Source organism: Camponotus vicinus, unplaced genomic scaffold (genome assembly GCF_025532165.1).
Source record: "Camponotus vicinus isolate PSW18456_S1 unplaced genomic scaffold, iyCamVici1.0 SCAF_2, whole genome shotgun sequence".
NCBI classification, from domain to species: Eukaryota; Metazoa; Arthropoda; class Insecta; order Hymenoptera; family Formicidae; genus Camponotus; species Camponotus vicinus.
This window is the reverse complement of record NW_028141956.1, coordinates 26384755-26408404: the sequence shown is the minus strand read 5'-3', so window position 1 is coordinate 26408404 and position 23650 is coordinate 26384755. Positions and strand designations below refer to the sequence as shown.

General features: G+C 38.6%; 2 protein-coding genes across 14 annotated transcripts in view; one reads left to right on the top strand and one right to left on the bottom strand.

The window, feature by feature from the left end:
- Window positions 1–23650, bottom strand: part of Rdl (Resistant to dieldrin) — a 77466-nt gene that overhangs the window by 15663 nt on the left and 38153 nt on the right. For 3 of the 9 annotated variants that reach the window (XM_083090709.1, XM_083090714.1, XM_083090718.1), the window contains exons 3-5: window positions 20887–20954; window positions 8402–8628; window positions 7241–7323 (exon numbers count right to left, since the gene is read on the bottom strand). In XM_083090709.1, coding sequence (XP_082946835.1) covers window positions 7241–7323; window positions 8402–8628; window positions 20887–20954 — 378 coding nt within the window. Of the gene's footprint in view, window position 1; window positions 140–7240; window positions 7324–8401; window positions 8629–17038; window positions 17107–20886; window positions 20955–23650 lie in introns of all 9 variants that reach the window. The other 6 variants (XM_083090712.1, XM_083090716.1, XM_083090713.1 and 3 more) reach the window with 3 other exon arrangements.
- LOC145966563 (uncharacterized) overlaps window positions 1–23650 on the top strand; it is a 66807-nt gene that overhangs the window by 17982 nt on the left and 25175 nt on the right. The window contains exons 3-5 of one of the 5 annotated variants that reach the window (XR_014437070.1): window positions 15699–15743; window positions 15916–16138; window positions 19552–20473. Coding sequence is in view for 3 of the 5 variants with exons in the window: in XM_083090731.1 (XP_082946857.1) it covers window positions 15699–15743; window positions 22958–23115 (203 nt within the window). In the remaining 2 variants the exon portion in view is untranslated. Of the gene's footprint in view, window positions 1–15698; window positions 15744–15915; window positions 16205–18284; window positions 19309–19551; window positions 20474–22957; window positions 23492–23650 lie in introns of those variants that run through there. The other 4 variants (XR_014437071.1, XM_083090731.1, XM_083090732.1 and 1 more) reach the window with 4 other exon arrangements.

The window sequence follows — 23650 nt, the reverse complement described above, 5'->3', positions numbered from 1 at the left end:
CCTGTAGATAGGTGTATGGTTGTCTGTCGTTGCCTGTGACCGAGCACGCGAAACTGCGGTAGTTCCACTTCGTTCGAGATGCCGACCGACTGTAGGCCGGCGTTCCATTTGTACCGAATATCGCGCATTGTGTATCCAACTGCAGGGAGAACAAGAACACAAATATCTTCGCTCTAACATACAGTAATTAGACACTGAGATAGTGTTCGGTTCGGGACAGGAGGGCGGGTACCTCGGGGAGTACAGTAATTAGAAGCAAAGTTATCACGAGCAACCTAAAGCGGTTCCCGTTGTTGCGTCACGATCAAATTCTATCGAGAAATGGCATAAATTTCTCCCCGCGCGGAATCAATTTAGGATGCCCTCCGTGCCGCTGTTTCATAGACGTTATCAAATTAGGCATTATAATTTCAATTAAAAAGAATATACTTCTTTGTACGTTTTTCCGCGGTATAAAAAGAGTACTCTGAAATTTTTTCGCAAGTATGCAGTATCATAAGCATTAAAAAGAAAAACAGTCGTAAAAGCTGAGTTTTAGTTTCGTATAGAAAAATTTTATGTCACAAAGCTGCGTAAGGGTTTACGGCAAAAATAGAGCAATGTCATTCTGCGAAGAATTTTGGCTTTTGATGCTTTATCTTGAAATCTATAAAAAAATGTTCAAGTGCAATTATCTTTATATTAAGATTTATATTTGATATTTTCTTTCATCAAGTAATGCCTTCTTCGACGTGTCTATGATGTCTTCAAAACCGAGCTTGTGCGCTTACGACGGCCGAGAGCACGCGAAAATTGATATTGATCGATTGCCTGATGCCTTATTCCGCATCAGAAAGTGAAAATTCAATCTACCAATTCGTGGCTCCTCTTTTCACTCCTCTCAAGGAATAATCTTCAATCGATTACTCTTTGATTTATCGACATGACTCGCGCTTAGAGATAACTCCGCCGTCTAATTCCCTTCGCGTGGCCTCCAGCGCGTACATACCGCACCGAGAAACATTCCTCCGTAACTGAATCTTAGGTGATTACGATCATTACACCGCATTCCAGACACCAAAGTGGCATTCCGTCGCGGTGGCGGCCACATTGCGCGAGCATCGGCCAAACGTGGATTAAGCGGTACGCCTCCGAATATGCCAGATTAATTGCTTTTGTTTTTGGAATCCGATTTTGGATGCCGCCGCGTTTTATCCCGTTCGATTATACGTCACGACACAGCTGTATGCGACCTCGCACAAAACCACGAATTCGGTAATGACATTACGATTCGCGACGGGCTGGTTCGGCACTGCCGATGAATGGTGGAAATAACAGGTTTTACTCACTCGCGACTCTCGCGTGAGAAATTTACGCTTGTCATACTAGTGAGAGGATAGTAATGCTGACGTTTCGTATTATCTGGGATATATTCTACGTATTTCGGAACGCGTTTCCCCTTTTTTTTTTAATTGTATGTTTCCGACTGCTACGCTCATTATATTTGCAAATGAGCCTGCGCTTAAACAAAAATTATGGAACAGGAATATCGCGCCCACCAGCAGTAATGAGCCCGCCTTGAAGAAAAGATTAGCAAGAATATTAACCGCGCCCGTTTGTCGGTTCGTTATTTCTGCCGATGATCGTCGCATAATTAAGTGCAACGTAGATATAAATTGGTACTCTCATAAAGTTTTAATAAAGAGATTCTGGATTGGGGGCAACATTAAGCATTACGAGAGGTAAGAGGGTCGGAGCAGAACGGAAGAAGGAGGCGGGTTGTAGCAGTGGCTGCTTGAATACTGCAGGAAGAGAGGACTGCGGCAACATTAGCAAAATACCGAGGACTATGGTACTGGCAGAGCAAGTTTAGGTTTAAGAAGACGAAAAGTGGAAAGTGTATAAGTAGATATGGAGAAGCAAAGAGAGAGAGAGAGAGAGAGAGAGAGAGAGAGAGAGAGACAAAGAAAAAGAAAAAGAAAGAGTTTCGTGCATGGCATGCTACGGTGACACACACAGGCTCGGGGGATTAGGTAGATTTACATATATGTGCTACATGCTTTACGCTGCGCATTTCATCTCCTCTATTGCATGCTCTGTGCTACATGCTCCATTCTCCGTGTTCTGTGAGAAACGCGAATTTCCATGCGGGCTTAACAGTCTCCTTCCGTGAAAATTCAAATATTATCCTAGGTCAAACGTATGATATTATCGAGGTCTTCTCGAGAATCAGGATTGAATTAATTGAACTCATTGAATGTACATATACAGAGATCGCGTTCTTATGATTCTTTTATTTTTGTGTTGTATGCAGACACATATTTATGTAAAAACAGATTTCTTTTACAAAAATGCGATTTTTTTCTGTTAAACGATTAGCATTGACGCAAAAGATCTAGATTTTAGACTATTATTATGAAAAATTGGAGTTTTAAAATTAAAACAATCAATATTGATGCAAAATAATATTGGACTATTATTATAAAATAGAAATTAAAAGCAAAATAGAGACACATACATGTAAAACATGTTATCTTTATTATATATTAACGAATAATATTCATGCGAGTTATCATTAAATATGATTGTCAATTTACTTATCTTGTTTGTTCTCATGGTATCCTACTTATCTCATTTTTGATAAATCTTATTTTCTGCAGCAGACCAAAAATAAATAATATCCATGCCGACGCATGCGGTTTCCGAGAGAATTATGTTAGATTAGCTTAACATCTATTGCTCTACCATACGTACAAAGGGGTTGCTCGAGGGGAGATAAGGAAGGAAGGAAGAATCGTATACCGGAACAAGAGAATCGCAGAGATTAGAATCAGATCGCAAGCAGATTCATAGGCATACCGATAACGTGACCACGGCGTGGTACGCCATGGGTAATGTTGCAGTCGTTTCGTTCTTACATGCGCTGGGCTAGATGCACAATGCGTTTTAATTCGGTCGGACCATTGTTGACACGCCGTTTCTGGGTTTAGCCTCCTTCGGGGCTGGCCGTCGTCGGCCCTTACTACGTCCCCGGACACGAGGCTCAGTGCTATATGTCGGAGGCCCTCCAAGGTCGAGGGAGAGGAGAGTCGGTAAGTGATGGTTAAGTGATGGCCGGTGGTCGGTGGTAGTGGTGAGTGGCAAAGTAGTGAAACAGTGTTTAAGTAGCACACTTTCGTCGCGTTCTTTTGATTCCGGGACCGACTTTCGGCAGCAGCGCACGCTGAGAGCTCTCGTTTTGTATATTGTATATTTACAATTGTATGCGTATGCCTCATGTCGTATCTAGTTTACCGTGATCCTTCTCTCTGAACACGTACATGTCTCTTTCGGAAAAAGTCATCGTTGATCTCGTGAAAAAATTTTATTCTCTCGTAGATATATTAGTGCTCATGTACGCGGACTAGATACCTTCACTTGGCATTTCTGTCACCGCCAATCAGTAAAAAATCCTCGCTCGATTCGTACTTGATGGATGATTGCGAATTATTCATTTTGATGCTTTCGATTAAATGCGCGAGAAATATAATCGGCGAGGAATTTTTCGCTCGGCGACGACAGTGTAGCAAGAGGGATGTACTCAGTCGTGTGTACTCAGTTTAGTATTCGTGCAAGCGCACGGTCATTAGTCGTATTCATTGTGGAATGACCGCGCGATCATCGAGAAATCTCACGCGAAAATTCAGCTAGGACCGACGTGACGACTCACAGTCAGCGGTAACTTGGTAAAAAAAGTGGAGACCCTTCTCGGAGAATGTTCGTAAATACGTTCGCATACGGTCTTTGCGTAGGATGTGACAGAGCGTGTCCTGTAAACGTATTGGTCGTTGGATACGTATCGCTTTTTTCTTTGTTTTTTATAGTTGAAGCTGCCTCAGGAAAGTAATTCGAACTTTGTCGCTCTTTTACCGTGAAAGTCGCAGTCGTTTCGTGTCGACGAGCGATGAATAATGATGCGCGATCGAACTCGTTCGCTACGATCCGTGATTACTGCAAACTGCACGTTTATTTTCATCCCCCGAAATGAATTAGTGAAACCCATAAGATGAGCTGAACGATCGTTCGCGCATAAAAGATTTTATTTTATCGCGCACACAGAATACACAGTTAAATACGCTTTTGTATGTTTTTTACGCAATCAAAAGATTGTGAGAAACTGCGGTTGCAAAAATACTCACGAACTAGCACCATTCTCGCCATTGCAGTAATACAAAATCGATGGAGAAGGGTAATAATATCGCGCTTAATGGCTAAGTTAAGAGCGAAACGACGTTCGTGATCCGGCACTTCAATCCAGCGTAACTAATCAAGAAACTCTCCAGAGTTCTACAAATTTGGCGCATCCCCGCTTCTCCTTTTATAGATCCCATCAACCGTGATACGTTTCAGGCAGAATTCGAGCGCAAAAACATCCATCGAATCTACGATTATAAATAAAAATGCAGAGTTTTTGGGACGATCGCGGGTTAAACCAGGATAGGAGATCACGATTATAATAGCTTTCATTTTGACACTTTTCAATCTGTCAATAATATAAATTATTTTAAAATATAATTTTCCAAAGTGAAACTTTTTACATATTATTATACAATTAATAATGCCAAATGATTGTAAACAAAGTCTAGAAAAGAATGTAAAAGTTAATTATCAAATTAATACAACTTGCTAATTACAAGTTATATTTGTCGCTTCAATGATTGACTTTACCGATATCAACTATTAAATACGGTCAACCGTATTTAATAGTTTATCTTTCCTTGGAAAAACTTCAATTAAAAAGCGACAAAGGCAGTAAAAATCAAGTTAAAGTTAATGAAAGTTCGTAAATCTTTCTAATCGTCTCGGAAGTTTAGCGACTTATGCGAACATTCTTCCGTAATACGTATTGCGAGAATGTATCGTAACAATTCTTATAATGATCGTAATAACTTTCGTTCGAGCAGTCTGACCAATTAAGGACGAAAGGGTGCCTGCGAGAGTCCGAGCTTTCTACTCGACGAAACTAATCGACCAACTTGGTCGACTCTCTGCGATATCTCGTACGCCGGACTTCCGGTGACCCCTCGACCCTATTCCACGACCGACTGAGTTTTAATATAGATCTTTTAGTATGGACGAAGTTAAACCCAAACTTTTTCCATCATCCTATATAAATCGGCAGCGTTTCTGTTTCTGGTACGATCAAAGATGTTCAAATGAAACTGGCAGTCATTTTTGTTAATTGCTATCGATGTGTTCAATCTAGTTTTGCAGATTTTGCATTCATATTTCTGCAAATATTTTATAAACCCGATCGTTTCTGTACAATTGTTTACACGCATTTTTAATTATTATTATACCGTTGATTTGCAATAACCATGTTGATTTATTCGATCAGTTTGCGCAGTACATGTATTACTATGTGTGCGAATTATTGACGCCAATACCGGAATAACGATAATTATTTTATGATGTTAGCGCATGTAGATAAATAACGAAACGATGTTAAAAAGATGCTCGAAATATTCGTTTGCTTTTGTACATCAACACACCGTGCAATTTGCAGTAATGACGACAATCACAAAATACGAGCTCGTGACAGTGAAACGTTAGCGCTATCACACGTATCGACACACGCACGCACACATACACGCATACGCACGCACCCATATACTGGTGATAATCTTTTCTCATGTGTCTCCAATGAGATGGCTTAGTTCCCACGGCGCGTTACAACTCCTAGTTAATCTATGATTTCCATGTTCGTAACAATACGACTCGATTAATCGAGACGTGTCTCGTCGATGATTTAGTTTGTGTGCGCGTATCGACAATAGCCGTTGTTATATACGGCGCGTCAAAGCTCCTTCTCAAAATATTTGCTGACCGCACACTGTGCTTAATTGCAAAATCGGACTTTTATTAGCCAAAACTATACAACTGTAGAATAAGAAAGACCAAAATTCTATACACGCGTCATTTTATATTTTTTGGTTTACATTAATACTTGAAATGTGCCACGTACATGGATTTTCGTTGATCGACTTTTGCTTTACAAAAGAAAAAAATAAAAAGAACTGGGCAACAAGATAAATGCCCGACTTTGCAAGTCCATGTTGTTACACACGTACAATCACCGTGTATGGAATAAAAAAAAAGAGAAATCCAACCAGTGTGTGAGCGAGAGCGGGTGAGTGAGCGAGTGAGTGAGTGAACGAGGTGAATGGGAGTGAATCTCACTGTGTGGCTGACTGATCGTGTGAGTGAGCGTGTGAAGTGGCGAGTGACGGACAGACAGACAGACAGATAGACAGATAGAGAGGGAAGATAGAGAAGAAAGAAGGAAGTAAAACCTGATGTCGGGAAAAGGGGGAGAGAGGAGGCAGAGATCGTTGGTAGTTGAAGGTGAGAGGAAGGAAAGGGAGGAAAAGGAAAAGTGGAAAGTAACAGGTTATGGAAGTTGACAGTATTCTCTGTGTGAGCGTGTGATAGAGAAGGATATAAAGTTTCTTTTTTTCTTTTTCTATGCTTCACGCAAATATACACGGTAGAAACATCTGTGTTTATCTGAAAAAAAGATTCAAGGCGATGTACATACAGTTGAATCGCGTTGAATCAGGGACAATTGACTTTCGATAAGAATACTTTCTACGTATCTTTTTCGATATTATTCTCGAATTATATGTGTACAAGTTTATATGTCTGAAAAAAATTGAACTTATATTTTACAATCTATTTCATTGAGAACTGGATACTAGAGTAAGTACGATATTGTAACATTTTTTAAAGATATTGCTCATAATTGATCTTAAGAAATTTCTTAGATTTCACTCTCATCTGTATTAAATAAGTAGATTTGTCATTTTTTAAACTATTTTAAAGTTAACACAATAGATTTATTATTGAGATATATCTCACCATTATATCTAGCTCGTACATTGCGACTATTGATTCGTTTTTATATTGATTTGTCAGGAAAAAATCTTGATATTTTTTTATAATTACATCAAACAAGTACACGTGTATGATTAACGTGCCAAAAAGATTCGAGTCGATTGTCATTCTGAGAAAATAATATCGGGAAATGCATGAAAAAGTCTCTCCGACTTTCATTATAATGTGCACAAGTATGTATGTACGTATTAGTATGTCTCGAGTAGAAGAAACATAGGCGAGGATGTCGAGATCTCTGTGAAATCGTATTTTGTTCACTTGTATATGCACCTATATAATACTATATAAGATATGTATGTACATTCGCGCATATGTGTTGCGTACTTACAGCTCTCGATCTCGATATGGCACAATTGCCGGTCCATCGGGAAATATTGCAAGTTCATAGGACACGACGCTGTAATCGTTAAGCTGAAACACATTGAATTCAAAATCCGTTTAACGATCGCTTCTCGAAACAAAACGTTTTGCGATTTTACGAGTACAGGAATTTATAGCCAATCCATTTGCGCTTGAGTAAGACCGACGTGTGTATATTTGTATGTGCGTCAAGTGTGCATGTATAAATTAATATGTAGCCGACCTCGTTACCTTCGAGTCATGCTAAGATTGACGTGTAAGAACCAATCTGTATTAATTGACATGCCGTATAACGTTAATACATGTCTATTCTCGTCTTTGATGAGACGTACGAAACGTTACGTCGACGTATCGTATTCGCATGATTCGTACGTGCAGATGACAGTGATGGATGATTCCCGTTTTCTAAAACGGGGAAGAATTTATTCGCGCAAACGAGCGCGCGCTGCTTCATCGATATTCTTCCTCTATTCCCGACAGCGAGCGGCTCGATTCGGTAGTTCCGATTCGGAAGTCGAGGATGTAATATAATGGAACGATATTGCGAGGGAGCGCGAGTTAGGTATGCATGGATCGTCTGAATATAGCCGGCGCGTTAATACCGGAGCACTCCCGGCTGTTCGAGAAGGGGTCAGATAGGGAGAAATGATACGAGCTGTGTCAAGCAAGAAGGGACGGTGGCTGCTACAGGGAACAAATTTGTCGCGCTGGGCACAATTGGTCCCAGAAGTATCACGAATGTTTTATGGTGAAAGAGGACAATGGGCTCGATTTACAGCCGTGACGGAAAATACCGTGAATGAATTCCCCGGACGGTGAAAGTAACAGTTCTGAATTATATCTGCTTAACTGGCTCAAGCAGCTCAGAAGGAGAGAAGATACAAAAGGATATATATGTCTTTTCAATTAGAATTTAAATTAAATCTTATTAAGAATGCTATTAAATGGCTTTCAAATGCAGATTTATTATGCAAAAGATCTAGCGCTTTAAAAACACTATTTAAAATATTAAAATAAAATATTATTTAAAATATTATTAAAATATTATTTAAATATAAATCGGAGATGTGTATATATACATGTAAAATTGGAAGCTATTTATAGACAAATGTAAATGTTTTATACTCACCGTATGCTACGCGTTATGCTTCCCGAGTGGTGAATGCGAATGAACTCGTTGCTGGTGGTAGCGATGTGAAAGTATGACTGCTTCTCGTTGACAAAGAAGGTGTCGGGTACCCAAATGTTCTTGATGAATTCCGAGCCGACGCTGAGCGTCTCGACGCCCGTTCTTTGCTTGAACGCGAGTCGTGGATCCGTCCAGAATTGTCGGAAGTAAAAATCCAACGTAAAGTCCTGGTACGACACAGGTGACTTATTAGACTGGAAGTCGTTTGTGTTCACAAAAAACACCAGAGAAATACGAGGATTTACGTAAGCCTTTCTCTGCCTTTCATATACTTTGTGTACCCTGCTCTTTTCATCGAATTTTATCTCTAATGAAAATCTCGTCATCTTGGATGAAAACTGATAAAAATGAAATACTTTTGCCGAGTTATCATTATTTTTATTGTAAAATATATTTTTTAGATATATTATCTCGAAAATAAAAGTGATAGAGAGAGAAATCATTAAATTAAAATTAAATTTGACAATTCAAGAATATAGCTAAATGCATAAAGTATTTTAAAATAAATATTATGCAAAAATAGCGATAACTCGTTAAGTGTGTTTCTTTTCTTCATCGGTAAAATTTTATTCCAACGAACTGCATGTACACATGTTGGAAACAATTAAAAATATTTTTTTAATAGCGTATTTAAAGGCTAATTCGAAATGCTACGTTACATCCTCGTTCTTCCCATGTGTGTCGGCCGCGGAAAATCTCAAGAGATCGGAAAAGCATTCGCGTTCTTACGCGAGAAAACTCAAGGTTCTCGATCGCATAGAATTGAGATAAATAACGAGACTGTGTGGTATAACGGTGTGGATTGCGGATTTGCAGAGTCACGGCGATGCGGTTATCATTTTGGACGTAACGTGTCGATCGTAGGAGGTAGTTATCGGGCGGAAAAGGAAGCACGCTCGGGATCGCGAACGTCGACAGGCACCTTCGAAAGCTTATCGAGGCGGCTCGTCGCGCTTATCGTAACACGTAAAATCAGCCACTTAACGCTTACGTGACCCTCTGCTATGCAGGCCTCCTCCGGCGTTCTACAACACTTGACCTCACGCTGTGAAACGAGGCGAGGGTTAATTTGGCTCGGCGCGGCTATAAAGTCCAAAGTTGCGACGGCAACTTGGAGAGCTTTGTAAAGCGTTCCATCATTGGATCTCACACTCGCAAGAGCGTTTATCGTGGCACGATAGAGCGAATCTGAGCGACGTGTAGAGGAGCTCGAGCGAGACCGATTTCTCGAGTGAACGTGACTGACGACCATCAGATGGTTCCGTTATTGAATTTTCGCAACAAATTAAAAGTTCTATAAATATCTCTTTATTAAATTTAGTTTTGTTAGATTAGACAAATTCAAGTTGAAAATTTTATAATGATTTACATATTATTTTGCTGATAATAAAATTGTATACATGTATTTATATATATTATAGTGTTTATGAAATATTATAGAAATTCCCTATAAAATGTTGATGATACTAAAGCAGATAAAATCCAAACTTTATGATCAATGAAAATGATATCGAAATGCAAAAAGTGAAAATAATGTAAAGAGATGCTTCTATATAAAAAAATAACTTTCATGTAAAGCTGAAGACCTTAAAATAACTCTATAACACTACTCTATCGTGCAGATAATATTTGGCATTGTTAGTTCGTTCACGAGCTTTCTAAATTACTCCACTGTCAATTTTACCAAAATGTTTATTTGTGTGCCTAAGAAAGTTTGAATATTAAGCCGAGAAAAGAGAGAGAGAGAGAGAGAAAGAGAAAGATAGCTTTTGAGCACGTTTGAGTGAAATAGACGAGTTGATTTATTATCTGAGGTAAAAGTTCCTTAATCGTCTCGTTATTACAGCAAGAAATCCTGAAGGAAATATGTCCAAAACTTGCTTGATATCTGCAAGATTTCGTTGTCTTAATGTATTATCGGATTAAACTGTAACAGAATTTAATTATCATTAAATTATAATTAAAGACGAGATAATTGATTTAGAAGAAATTCTTTCAAGCGTAATAAATATAAAGAAAGACACACACATCATTTATATAAAATTTATCGTTTGCGAGATATTACTTTATATTACTTGCTAAATAACATATCTAGAATATAAATATGTAACATTATATTTTGTAACAATTAAAAGATGTTTGATTTCTTAATGATTTTGTGATATTTGCTAAATCTCATTTTGTATGATGATTTTCTCTGCGATAATTATTACGTAAATTATTAGAAAAAACACACTCACTTTTTTTCTTTCTCTCTTTCTGTTATATTCACTACACTATCATAATTTTCTCAATTAATTTTATATTGCAGAGGCACGCATTAAAAATCTAGATATGAACATTGTTATAGCGCACAGGCAAGTTAATAGTTTATAATTATACGATGCTAAGCTCGATTATGAGTGGGAATCTTACGCGAGAACATACGCGTGACCTACACGCCTCGTGAGCATCGAGATTCCTGCCGACGTTAGGGTCGATCATAGGACAAGAATCTCACGACGCGAAATATAATTCATGTATACACGCGACGAGATAAGGTGTAGGGACTGTGTATGTATGGTGACTACATATACATATTATACATATATCTAAAACGGATATTTGCGACGAAACCATTACGTGCAAACGTGCTACGAGAGTGCAAGAGTGCTACAAAATTCATGCACGACGCGTTATGTGAGGATGGTGTTGTATAGCACCTCTAAAAATTTTTTGATCATTATCTTCACATGTTTACTTTCATATAAAATGAAGCAAAAATTAATGCATTACTTGCAAAAAGTTTCCTTTTTTATTGTAGTTAATTTCAGTTTTTTTTAACGATATATTTGAACGAGGACAATAATAGAACAATAAAAGAAATTGTGACTATTATCTTTGAAATTATAATCTTATATATTATAAAATTGCTATGCATATGCTAAGATTGTTTTGGAAGATAAACTTAATTAAATCGTTTTCATACTTAATTTACAGTTATAATTAAATTTTCGGATTTATTATTGTTTATTTCTACTCTACTTGCTTTTGTATTTTTCATACGTTTTTTTTTCGTTCAATTTTTAGCTCAATTATCTCGTCAGGAGCAGTGTCGGCAACCACGTAAGTTTGAGTGAGTTTTTCCAAAATTTTTGCAACTATCAACGAGCACGAAATTCTGAGAAAATTTAAAGAAGAGAGAGAATAAAGTTCGGAATTTTGCAACTCCAATAAAATGTCATGGCCATCCGTGACAAGAGGGAGCAAAGTTTGCCACCCTCTTTGACGATGTGCGCACGCACACACAAAGACTTTTCAAGTAAAGACTTTTCTTGCTATTCACATCGCGTTGCTATGAAAAATTGCACGTGGCACTCATTTGCCTGCCGCTCATTCCATTTGTACAGTTTTCGATTCATTTTAGAAATTTTACCATTGTTTTCGCTTGATTAATTAAAGCAAGTGCAGAATCGAAAGATTACAATTCATTTCAATAGTCATTTCAATAGTATGAAAATCGATGAAGACCTGTATATGCGTCTAATTATTTCGTAATCTTAATAATATAATATTATATAATATTTGAAGATTTAAAATGTCGCGAATGAATATACGATAAGTAATTAATCTCACGGTTTAAATACGCGAATATGCCGACAGATATGAAAGATTTTAGTATCCCGTGGATATGCCGTATGGACCGGAAGTTCTTATCGCTCGCGTTTCTGGCGGCTCTCCAGACGCACTGCGGTTACGTCGTGACGTGTAATTGCTGCGCTAACAAATTCTCGTGTGTTATTAACTGATCACTGTCAACTACTCCCACGCGAATATTCGAGAGACAATTTCTTCCCTGATTCCTAACTTTCCTTTGTTTTAATTTATTATAGTTGTTGCTTCTTCTACTTTTCGTGTGTAATTCTCAATTTGTAACTATATCACGATATGTCACGCTCTGTCTAAAATTCGTTTTTTACGTTAATTGGAAATAAATAAGAGTATTTGTGAATAATGTTAATGACACTTTGACAACATAATTGAGAAAAGTTTAATTTTAAACTTGTTCGCAATTTTTGCGAATATTTATTACATTCAGAAATTTGACACGAATTCATTTATTAACAAGGATATCGCATTAATCCTCCAGCATTCTAGGGTAATCGAGTTTTATATATTTTCCTATTATTTCATATTTTTAAATATATATGGAAATATATTTTCACTTGCTTTAATATTCTAAAATATGAAGATATAATATATTAAGCTTTATGAATTAAATTATTTTACTAAATATGCAGTTGTTGAAAATAATTTTAAATAAAAGTTTGTTAATTATATATAAGGAAAAAATTAGATACAAGAGATCTTTTTCTATAATGCATCAGGATTAATTAATGTCACATGTATTTTAATAATAAATTAATTTATACTAACACAAACGAAAGTAGGTTAAAATAAAAATTCAAAACATTTCACACTAATTAATAAAAATATTATTATTTTAAAATTTGAGTACGCAATTATAAAAGAATCTAAGATTTTTTGTCCTCTTCTCATTCTGTTACATTAAATATTCAAGAAAATGTTTAATGTTGCATGTGTCATAGTTTCGCCGGAAGCTGTGAAACTTCTGTTCAAGACAGTTTTCGATAACTCTGTATGAATAACTGAGATACTAGTTTACAAAGTTAGAATGCTTTACCCTGTATGCTTTCTATATTTAAACGCTTGTTTTATCATTCTGTAAAGAATTAAATCATATCTACAATGTATTATATGTAAGAAAATGCACTAAAATTACGTATTTTTTACTCTTTTTATAAAAATTGCTAGATTTAGTCATTCGGAAAACATGTAATCGAAATATTCCATAGGGAAATAACGAGTCATTTAGATACAAACATCGTCTATTTTTGCCGTTTAACTGTACTAAAATCGTTCCCGTTTATTTCAACGATGTAGCATTTGAGTGTAAAATAACAATTCGAACGATCACACCGGTGTGAAACAATACGAGAAGAATGCGAATAAATGCGCGCAAGCATCTTTATTATGCGCAAATCGAAGCGTAAACAATAAAAAGCAAGAGGAAAGCTTTGTGGAAACATTGTGGAAGCATTTCAGGCAAAAGCTCGCAGGCCAATCAATCTAAAAAAAAGAAGAAAATAGAGGAAACGGCGCAGTACGGTGCTGTATGGCAAGTGATGGAAGCGAGAGGGGCTCATTCGAGGAGGACCGCTCCATTTCGTTTGGAGTCCATCGCGCCTCGACGAGCGCGATTACCGTCGTGTGTACGCGCACAAGCACACACATACACATATGATACATATGTGTGTGTGTGAATTGTGTTACGCGTCACGCATACAATACATACGCACACCGAGAAAGATACACAGTATATAAACGCAAGCTCTTATATAAACATATATATATACACGCGCACACAACACACACATTATACACGCACACACGTATGCACGTACACACATATCGCGGACACGCGTGCGCGTACACGTATAATACACGCGCTCGCGCGCTCGTAGAATTATATATATACAGCGTGAGAGATGTGATTCATAGCAACCAGAAGCGCACTGCACACACTGACAATGACACAGCTCATATAGGTGTCAGTATATATTTACGATATATATAGCATAAATATATATATATATATATATATATACGAGATATATATGCAAATGCAATTATATGTATATCGGTATAGTCTCGATGTAGTCGCAACGTCGTACGAGCTATACTCTTTGTTCGGTATGCAATCATTGGCTGGCCGAGGGAGAAGGAAAATAGGGGTGGAGCGAGGTTCTTCGAGGGCCGCGGGATATTTTCTGTCGATACTTCTTCTGCTCTCTCTCTGTCTTTCTCCTTCCGCCTCTTCTTCTTTTTTGCCGTCCGACTGGGAAGACCACGATCAACGAGAGCATAAAGGCGCTTTCGCTGTATTATTCTCTCCGTCCAAGTTTCGCTCGTCGATTTCCTCGAAAGTGGACGAGAAGAGAAAGGAAAGACAAATTGTTAGGAAAATCGTCTCGTTGTTCACGGATATGCCGGCCGGAGAGTCCGAAGAGTGGCCCTCGAGGGGTAGAAATTGGAAATCGCCTCTTTTCAAAGGAAATAGGTTCACGGAGATCGGTGAAAGTGAGACGAGAGGAGGAAATGTAGAATGGAGACTCGCCAGCGGATGTAAAAATTCGCGCGTCACGTCCCAGGTGACAGTGTCGACTTGATTTGGTTCCCGCACAGGGCTCAACACCTGGGGTCCAGTCTCGTACATTCAGCTCCAAACTTGTACTCTGGATCTCAGGGGGTAGAGGGAGGGCAGCAACCGGGAGTGCCCTTTATATCCCTCGCACGATTACGCGTCAAATATGCAAGGGAGAGCCGATCTCACAGGGTAGTTCGCAATGGGTGTTCCAGCCTGTGGCAAGTCAACGTTATAGCCGCTCTCAAATTCATTGCGCGCGAGCCGAGGCTTTGAAAGTTTTATCGTACCGGAGGGAAGATCACAGAATCGACGAGTCGCGTTAAAGCTTTTGACCTGACAGATTGTGGATATATTCTTTCTCTCTCTCTACAATGGATCGTATACTACCGGTTACGTCAGAAAGAGAGTTGGCTAGAAATTCCTATAGGCGGTAATTTCTGGTATAATTATTACCGGAGAAACGCGAAGTTGAAGAGATCTACAATTTTCGAAGCGCATACTTCGGGATACAATCGATAAAGGGTGGATCCAGTTTCGTGCCAGTTTGAAACTGATTGTCGACACCGGAACGAATATACCTTCGATTACTACAGGATTACATGATACGTTGTACGGTGCCGTTATAGACCTTAGATATTGAGAAACAAATACGAATATATATATACGTGTATCATAACGTAGGATACGTATACGTACGCTTTTACGTATTGTATGTGTGTATATAATTATAAATATATATACATACATATATATTTATATGTATCTATGTATGTATGTATGTATATGTGTGCACACAAATGTAAAGGACGCGTAAAAGTGTACGATCATCCGTATACGTATCTCAACGTATGTGCGGCCTACGGTGCTCGATCCGAGATTTAACAATTGCAATATCGATTAATCACGTTACAAATACAAGCATCGTACTGTTATTCTCTGATGTTTCAGTTTCATGTACTGTATTTTCTTCTCGTATGCTTGTTGAATTAGACTGACTTTCAACAATATGCGCGTTACTTTCTGTTTCAGAGAAGCCCGATGGGATTTCCGTCTCGTGGATTTTCCGGAAAGATGGTAAGTCGAGCACGGATTTTTGACTTATTTACGACCGCTTTGAACGCCGGGAAACGGTTCAGAGCCGCGCGATATTGCGAGGAGGATTTAATGGTCCCCTGGGGAGATTAAAGGGCCATCTCGCCGTTGACGGTGGCGTTCGCCGAGTCTTCCTCGGAATTTTTCCACTTAGATTTTCGTACGGATTTTCGCGGAACCGCCAATCCTTTATCATCGGTTCGAGCACCGCGGGTAGGGCCATGCAACAAGAACATCGCAAATCGAATCAAACGACTCAACCATAAACCATAAACGAAGTGGACAAGAATATATCTTGCGAAGACTGTGGAACGTAGCAAGGTTCCCTTGTAACAGTTCAGCCAACCAAACAGCTGTGACGAGCTATAAAAACGTAGGTTAGTAGGCCATCAGGGTGTATACTGTTGTCGTTGTGTGTCTCAGCATGTATATGTACGTATATATGGGATATGTATATATGGGATACATGTATATATATGTAGCGACTATCCTATGTGACTATGTGTCGATACGCCTCTTGCTGCCGACATAAACATTGATATTTGCGTTGCATCTATTTCCCCTGGTGCTCTTTTCCGCGATCAGATATCGAGAATGACTCGAGATTTAAGCAGATATGAACATGTATGTACGCGTGGAGATATCAATACATATACGTTTACCTCGTTATATTATAAAAGATATTTCGTGAATGAACGCGCGATAAAAAGTCATAAATTTTTCCCGATTAACGTGTCTTGTTGCGATAACTTTTCGATTCGAAATATCACGAACGTGATATTTTTTATTATTACGGAATTGTTATTCGTATAGCAATCTGACAACGAAACTGACAACGGTCCGTTTTTGATTGGCATGAATATTTTTACGAATATCCGTGACACAACGCGCGCGCAAAAATAAACAAAGTAAAACGGATGATGTTGCGAATGCAATCGGAAGCAAGTGGCGCGATTGGTAAGCTGATTCGATCAATGATGTGGCATCGGTTCTATGATGGGCACGCTCGACACGTGATGATCGATCCAATTAAATGCCGGGGTTACTCTCTTTAAAGCTGTATCGAGACACAATTTTGACATTACGGTCGATCGTGCCATCGCGATGCGAAAGGGTTGTGTCGCGCGGAAAACGGATGTTCTCGTTATCGCGTTCCAATACGAGGGATACGTGGATGGGATAGGAGGGATCGTTCGCGAAAGACTAGGCGAAACAAATGAACGAACGAATAATTGTCGATGTCGAGAGTTTTGTATGAGTTTGAATGCAAACTGTACCATCAACACCTCGGACACGGAGCTGATGCTGAGGACATACATGGTGACGCCGACTTCCACGGGAGGACCTGCAATCAACAAAACCATCCGGCCTTGGTCGCTGTGATTACCCGCCAATCTCTAATTAACCGTGTGCGACCTATCGTGTTTGTGTACGAGATACATGGATTATATATCTAGAAAATAAGTAGATAATTAACAGTAATTAAATGCATCTCGAATCTCCCTTTACTTCTGGCTCACGTGAGCGTTGAAACTTAACATCTTCTAAAGTACTCTTCAAACGATCATATTGCGTGACATGGCATGTCGCGCGCGACAACATGTCTATCAGAAGAATCGAGATCCATCGCAGAAGCGAATATCGGCGATTTTCTTTCTCGAGTCTTCAGATAAATCGAGAAACGGATTGTCATTCTCTCAACAGAGAGGGGGTTGCTTCCAGGAACGTCGAGCGCGCTTATGATTCGTGAGCCAGAGGCAAGGTATAAACGGATAAAGTCGAGGAGAGCTCGCACCCTGCACGGAACCAAATCAACAGGACTCGTCGTCTCAGGCCACGTTGCCTTTCAAGCTGGAAGAATCATTCATATGTGTCTCGTTACATCAGGCACATTACTCTTACGTAATATTACATACACATCACAGCCACGTAGCAGTATGAAATTACCTTACTACCATTGTCTTTCGTTTTATATCACGTTGCTTTTTATTACGTGGTTTTGCTTTCTCTCTTTCTTTCACTCTCGTTCTCTTTCGTTCTTTGTACGTCTTGATTTTGCCAATCGTCACGTCGTATTCCAATTTGGCTCGTTGTGGCTATACATGTACGTATCTTGGGGAAATCTAGCTCGCTTTATAGTCCTTTTTCTCGCCCTATATCAAAAGCCATTCCATTGTCGAAAATAACGCGTCGTCTTGTCGAACGACGTCGTTACTTTACACTGAATTGCTGTCATTGTCATTGCGATTGTCGATTCCGGGCGAAATTTATTTAATTTTAGCTTCTGGGGCTGTGAGGGGGAAGTCTTGAATACTGCTAAAGAGCTGCTAGAGAGGAAAGAACTCGGACGGACATCACAATCGAGACAATTCGATCGATTTGTTTATTCTCGCGTGTTCATTCACGAACGTGTGATACGTGCGGTGTTCAGACAGAGAAATGGCGGAAGTGTCGGGCAAAGAGGGGCGGATATTTTTTCGGGCGGCGGGACATAGAGTAATAATAATTGTAAATGGTTTGCAGGCGGCAGCCCATCTCAGCAACCGCGGCATAGCAGCTAGAGCGTCTAAGAAATGATCTAACGGGACGGTCGTGCGTGTTTAATATATTGAACAAAATACTATTTTTTCCCTGAGAGCAGAAAGCAATAAAGAGACGCTCCTCATTCACGTTCTCTCTAACACTACGTGACGCTCGGGACAGCCCAGGCTCAAAAGTCAGGCAGGAGATCAGTGAACTAAGTTTTCCACGCTCGCAGAAAATGAACGTAGTTAGAAGCAACTGAGATTCGTGTTGATTCATGATCTTCATGAATCCTCTCATCAAGGTCGAAACTTTTAACGGCGCTCCCGCGTCAGTCAATTTTCTAGCAGCGAAATTACATCAAGTGTCTACACAAGAGATTATTTTTAACAAAATATATCTGACTTTCGCGCGTGAAACTTCCTCGCAATAATTTAGAACGATTCGGATTATATTCTCTCTCTCTCTCTTTTTTTTTAAGATTAGTTCAATTCGCGCTGCTCCCGTTCCCAGTTGCTGAAACTACAGCCACGTTTTTCGAGCGTAGAACGAGGACAGCCAGTATATATTTATTATCTGAAATATGAAATAGTACTTTGTCCATTTTTAGTAGTGTCTTTTTTTTCTGTTGTTCGCTACTAAAATATATATGTATGTGTGTATGTGTGTGTGTATGTATGGAATAGTGCGTATAAGGTCATACACGCGCACACATATTTCTGCGTCGGTGTAAACTAGTACCGCGATAAGCGGACAGACCACGAGGCACTACAATATATCAAGTGAGTTAGGAGATTTGGCTTGGTTGGCTTCATTTCGGTAGTTTCGAAGTACGAGCGGTAAACCGCATCGCGTAATCGCTATCGTGCGCAAAGTGCGTTTTATACATGAAATACCAACATAAGTGGAATTTTTATGCGGTTATGTCTGCGAACAATAATATATGTACATATATTTGCAGGACGTGCAAATTAAAATAATTTTGCTACTTTGATAGGAATGAAAAAAATTTACATGGTTAAATATTCGCATGTGAAGCAAATTATGTATTACGCTCTAATTCGCGTAATAATAATATCTGGAATCCCTTCTGTTTCAAGTAACTATTCCTCGAGTTTCGCGCTATTAAAAAAATACATCAAATAAAAATGAAATGTAACCCACGAAATATCATTAAATCGTATCATTTTATTGCATCTTTTCAAAAGTTGAGTTTATATTATAATTAATAAGCGAGTGTTTTGATAGAGTATTGTTTCTTCCGCAGCGAATCGAAGTAAATGTGTCACAAAGGATAATAAAAGTCGATCTGCTCCGAATGAAAACGCGAGGAACTTTTGTTTAAGCGTTTAAGAGATATATTCGTAGTTTCGAAATGGAATAGCAATGAATTAATTCTTCTCTACATAATTGCGTTTAATTGACTCCGGAATCAACGCGCCAAGAAATTCGACTTTTGCCTCGGAGCTAAATCGTCCCGATTATCGCATTATGCGATTGCCACGATTCCAAGCTCGTCTAAATGAAAAGTACATTAAAGAAGCATATAACCCAGGGCAGATGCGGATCTGCTGGCGACAATCAAACTGATTTCATCGTCAGGGCGCCGAAGGCGACGCGACGAAGGCGGTGCTCGAGGCGCGTCTCTCATCCTGATTTACGACCTCTAGGACCAAATTTTTTTCGTGGTACCAAAACGAGATTATAGCCCGCGGGGCAGCAATTAATCGATCGTTACGTACGAGTTCGAAGCGAAATAATCGCGAGAGTCGGCGTCGTTGGATAACGAAGATAATTCACGCCTCACAAAGAACGTATTAAACAACGAGACGTTTATTGGAGGACCGATTCGATCGCTGAAGTATCGCCCCAATTAGTACATGATTAATGACATAAACGAATTATTTCATTGAGGTGACACGGACGTTGTGAGAAATCACCCACATGGATTGCAAATATCGATCGTTAATGCAATTGATATTGAAAGTCGACCATTAAAATCAATTTATCTTCTTCTCTCGTTACCTTTGTGGATTTTTTAAATAGATTTGAATCGCATTGCGAATATATTAAATTGCCTGTTTGTCTAATAAGACAAATAATGGGATATTTATGTGCCTTAATAACTACAAACACAAATAAAATGAAGTATGACACAATTAAAATGAAAATTATATTGCGTGGTGTATCTTCCGAATCTGTGCATACAGTTATTTTAATATGCATTTGTTGGAAGAATGCACAGTCATGTGCGCGTGTATGTACAACAGTATAATCGAATATGCATCTGCACTGTAAGTCTCCCAAGTTTTTGTGCTTTTGTGTGTGTGTGTGTGTGTGTGTGTGTGTGTGTGTGTGTGTGTGTGTGTGTGTGTGTGTGTGTGTTAATAGATAAAAAGATGCTGATGACAATTCAGTAACGATCAGCGGCAACCGTTGATTTGAAAAATATACGGGCACTAGAAAGTATGGTTGCTTGAGCGAAGAGACCGATGGGGGAAGGGGAGAAGAGGACGGGGAGACCGTTTTTGTGTTTAACCGAGAACGACAGTTAATAAATAACTTTCAGCGGAAATTATTGAGTAAGACCTAGAGGTAGTACCATTTTCACTTCGGATAGGGAGCTGATACTCAAGACGTACATGGTGACGCCCACCTCGACGGGAGGACCTGAAATCGAAGGTTAGTAAGTCTGAGTCGCCGGTATTTCCGGCCGCGACCACACAAGCTACACGGTGAGAGTGACTGTATGGCATTCGTTCGTTAATCTCACGAATATCACACACGTGTACACATATTGCTTTCTTTCTTTCTTTCTTTCATTCGGTAGCGTTTTGTGAGTTTACTGTGAATGCAAAATGGCATGTTGGTGATGTCGCTACGTTGGATGGATCGCTGAAAGTGGTAATCGCTTTCGATTAGACGAAACGTCCGATAATAATTTATACGCTAATTTACGTGTGCTCGGTTGTCAATACGATTTTTCAAAGAGAAGGGCTTTGCTTAGATCTGTTTTGATATCTATAGAGCGGAGCTGTAATGTTGCTTCATATTGCATAATTTATGTTGTATACATGTTTAATTTAAAAATCGAGATGAATAAATTAACATATCTTATGTTAATGGGATTCAATTAAAGTGTTGAATAATTGAAAATTATTTATATCTTTAGTATCTTTTTTCCTTACTTCTTTCTTTTTTAAATTTATAATATGTGTTATATACATTTAATTTAAAATTCAAGATAAATATGTTAACATTTTTTAAGTTCATGAAATTTAATTAAAGTGCTGAATAATCGAAAATTATTTGTACCTTTTTTCTTTTTTAATATTAAATCTGTAATATATATTAGTTATTCATCAAGAATATATATCTATTTTCGTATCGCGGTTATAATCATTTTAATTTTTAATATGTAACGTAAAAAATTAAATTAAAACACAAATTGCAATTTTTTGTATGTCTATTTAAATACGCGACTATGAATAACTTCAATGTAATATGAGCTATTCCTCTCACAATCTTTACGAAATCTAAATTCAAAAACTCGACGAAGATTCGTGAGAATTTCAGTAGTCTATTTCAGATGTGAGACACGAAATCGAGCACTCTCGCAATCGATAAATCTGCTGCCGGTCGAATTGATCGGCCGCAAAGACGAAGCGGAAAATGTAATCGCGGTCGATCAAGCGGTATCTCACCGAGAAAAGTTTATGGATGAAATTTCGGGCAGAGGGTGAAAGGGGGCGGGAAGCCAGGTGCAGATGGAAAGAACCGTTTGTCGAGGGGAACTCGCAAACGAAGGGTGCGAATTGGGAAGGGGTTAACGAATACAGGCGAGTATATACGTGTCCACGTTGGCATTTTCGCGATAAAGTTGACTCGTAAACAACGACTCTGCCAACGCCATCGTGCGCCACTCGACCGATATATCTTCATTTCCATTTCTAGGATGTTTTTAAAGCCCTATAGACGAGGAACATCCCATATGGGACACATATTTCACAATGACGTTCTCGCGTACACGCTGGAAAACGCACGGCCGACGTGGTATCGAGTTAATTGAAACGCGCCCGTATGCTTCGCTCGTGCAAACCGATCACCCATGAGAGAGCTTTACTCCGAAAAAAAAAATATAAGATATACGAGACACACATGCGATGCAACTGAGAAAGAACAAGAATTAATAATCGACTATGGAGTTGAAAAGTCGCAGATATCAGCCATCCATATGTCGATACTCAAAGATTATTTGTACAATAAATGTTTTTATGTTTGCGGATAATATATTTTTTCAGGCATTATATCATCGAGCTAAATTCAATATTTTAGTTTAAAAAGTCTAACGGTAGACATTTTTGACGATTGATATTTTACGAATATGTAAGACAATTTTAGAGAGTAATTATATTAAATATTTTTAATGCGTTATAAAATGTAAATATATAAAAATATGTTATGTAGTACATTACTTTATATGTTGCATCAACGCGTTATGAATTATAAATATTTATGTCGATTTAATGAGTCTGTTTGTCGCAATTCTATCTGAGTCGAGAGACTCTTTTAACACGAACGCGAAAAGTTGCGTTGTTTATCATTATGCCAAGCCAGTTTATAGAGTGCAAACATTTCGAGTTTCCCGTCACGTATTTTGTCATTTTACATAGGCCTTGGACCGGGACGGTGGAGCTGTTTGAAAATCCGGTCGCGCTCCGAAGAATATCCAATGAAGCGTCACGAGACGAAGAGAGCATCCGCGGCTGTTTATCCCGTCCATCCACGGTATTCTCGTGCCCGTTTCCGTAATGTTCACGTACATACATAGCGCGATCTAAATTTTAAATGTTAAAAACCCGTATCCAGCGAATCCCGTGTATCGGCATGCGAAAGCGACGAGAGACGCGGATATCGGCGATTCGAATCGAGACGATACGTTTAGTGCGCCTTTTTGCAATCTATCGACAGTAACCTATATACGTGATCCCGCGGAAAATGAGTCGCTCGCTTTTCACGTTTGACACAACTCGACCCCGAGTTTACTGCAAAGTAAGCCATTATTAATGCATCTTTCAGACGTAGTTTGTACAGTCAAGCTAGACTGTATATTTCATGTTCTCAATCAATTGCAATCGGCCAGACTTGTCATTACATTTGAAAGCTTATCGATGCATTTTTGATTACTACAGTTATTGCCGAAATTTTCGATTACAGTAACAAATTGAATAATATTTCTTTAATACAGAAGCGATTTATGCAATATTTAACATGGAATGTATGTAATTAAATGATAATATGTTGTACGCGTTTATTTTATTCTACTGCGCGCTGAGAATTCGTAATTGCATTAATTTTAATTACAC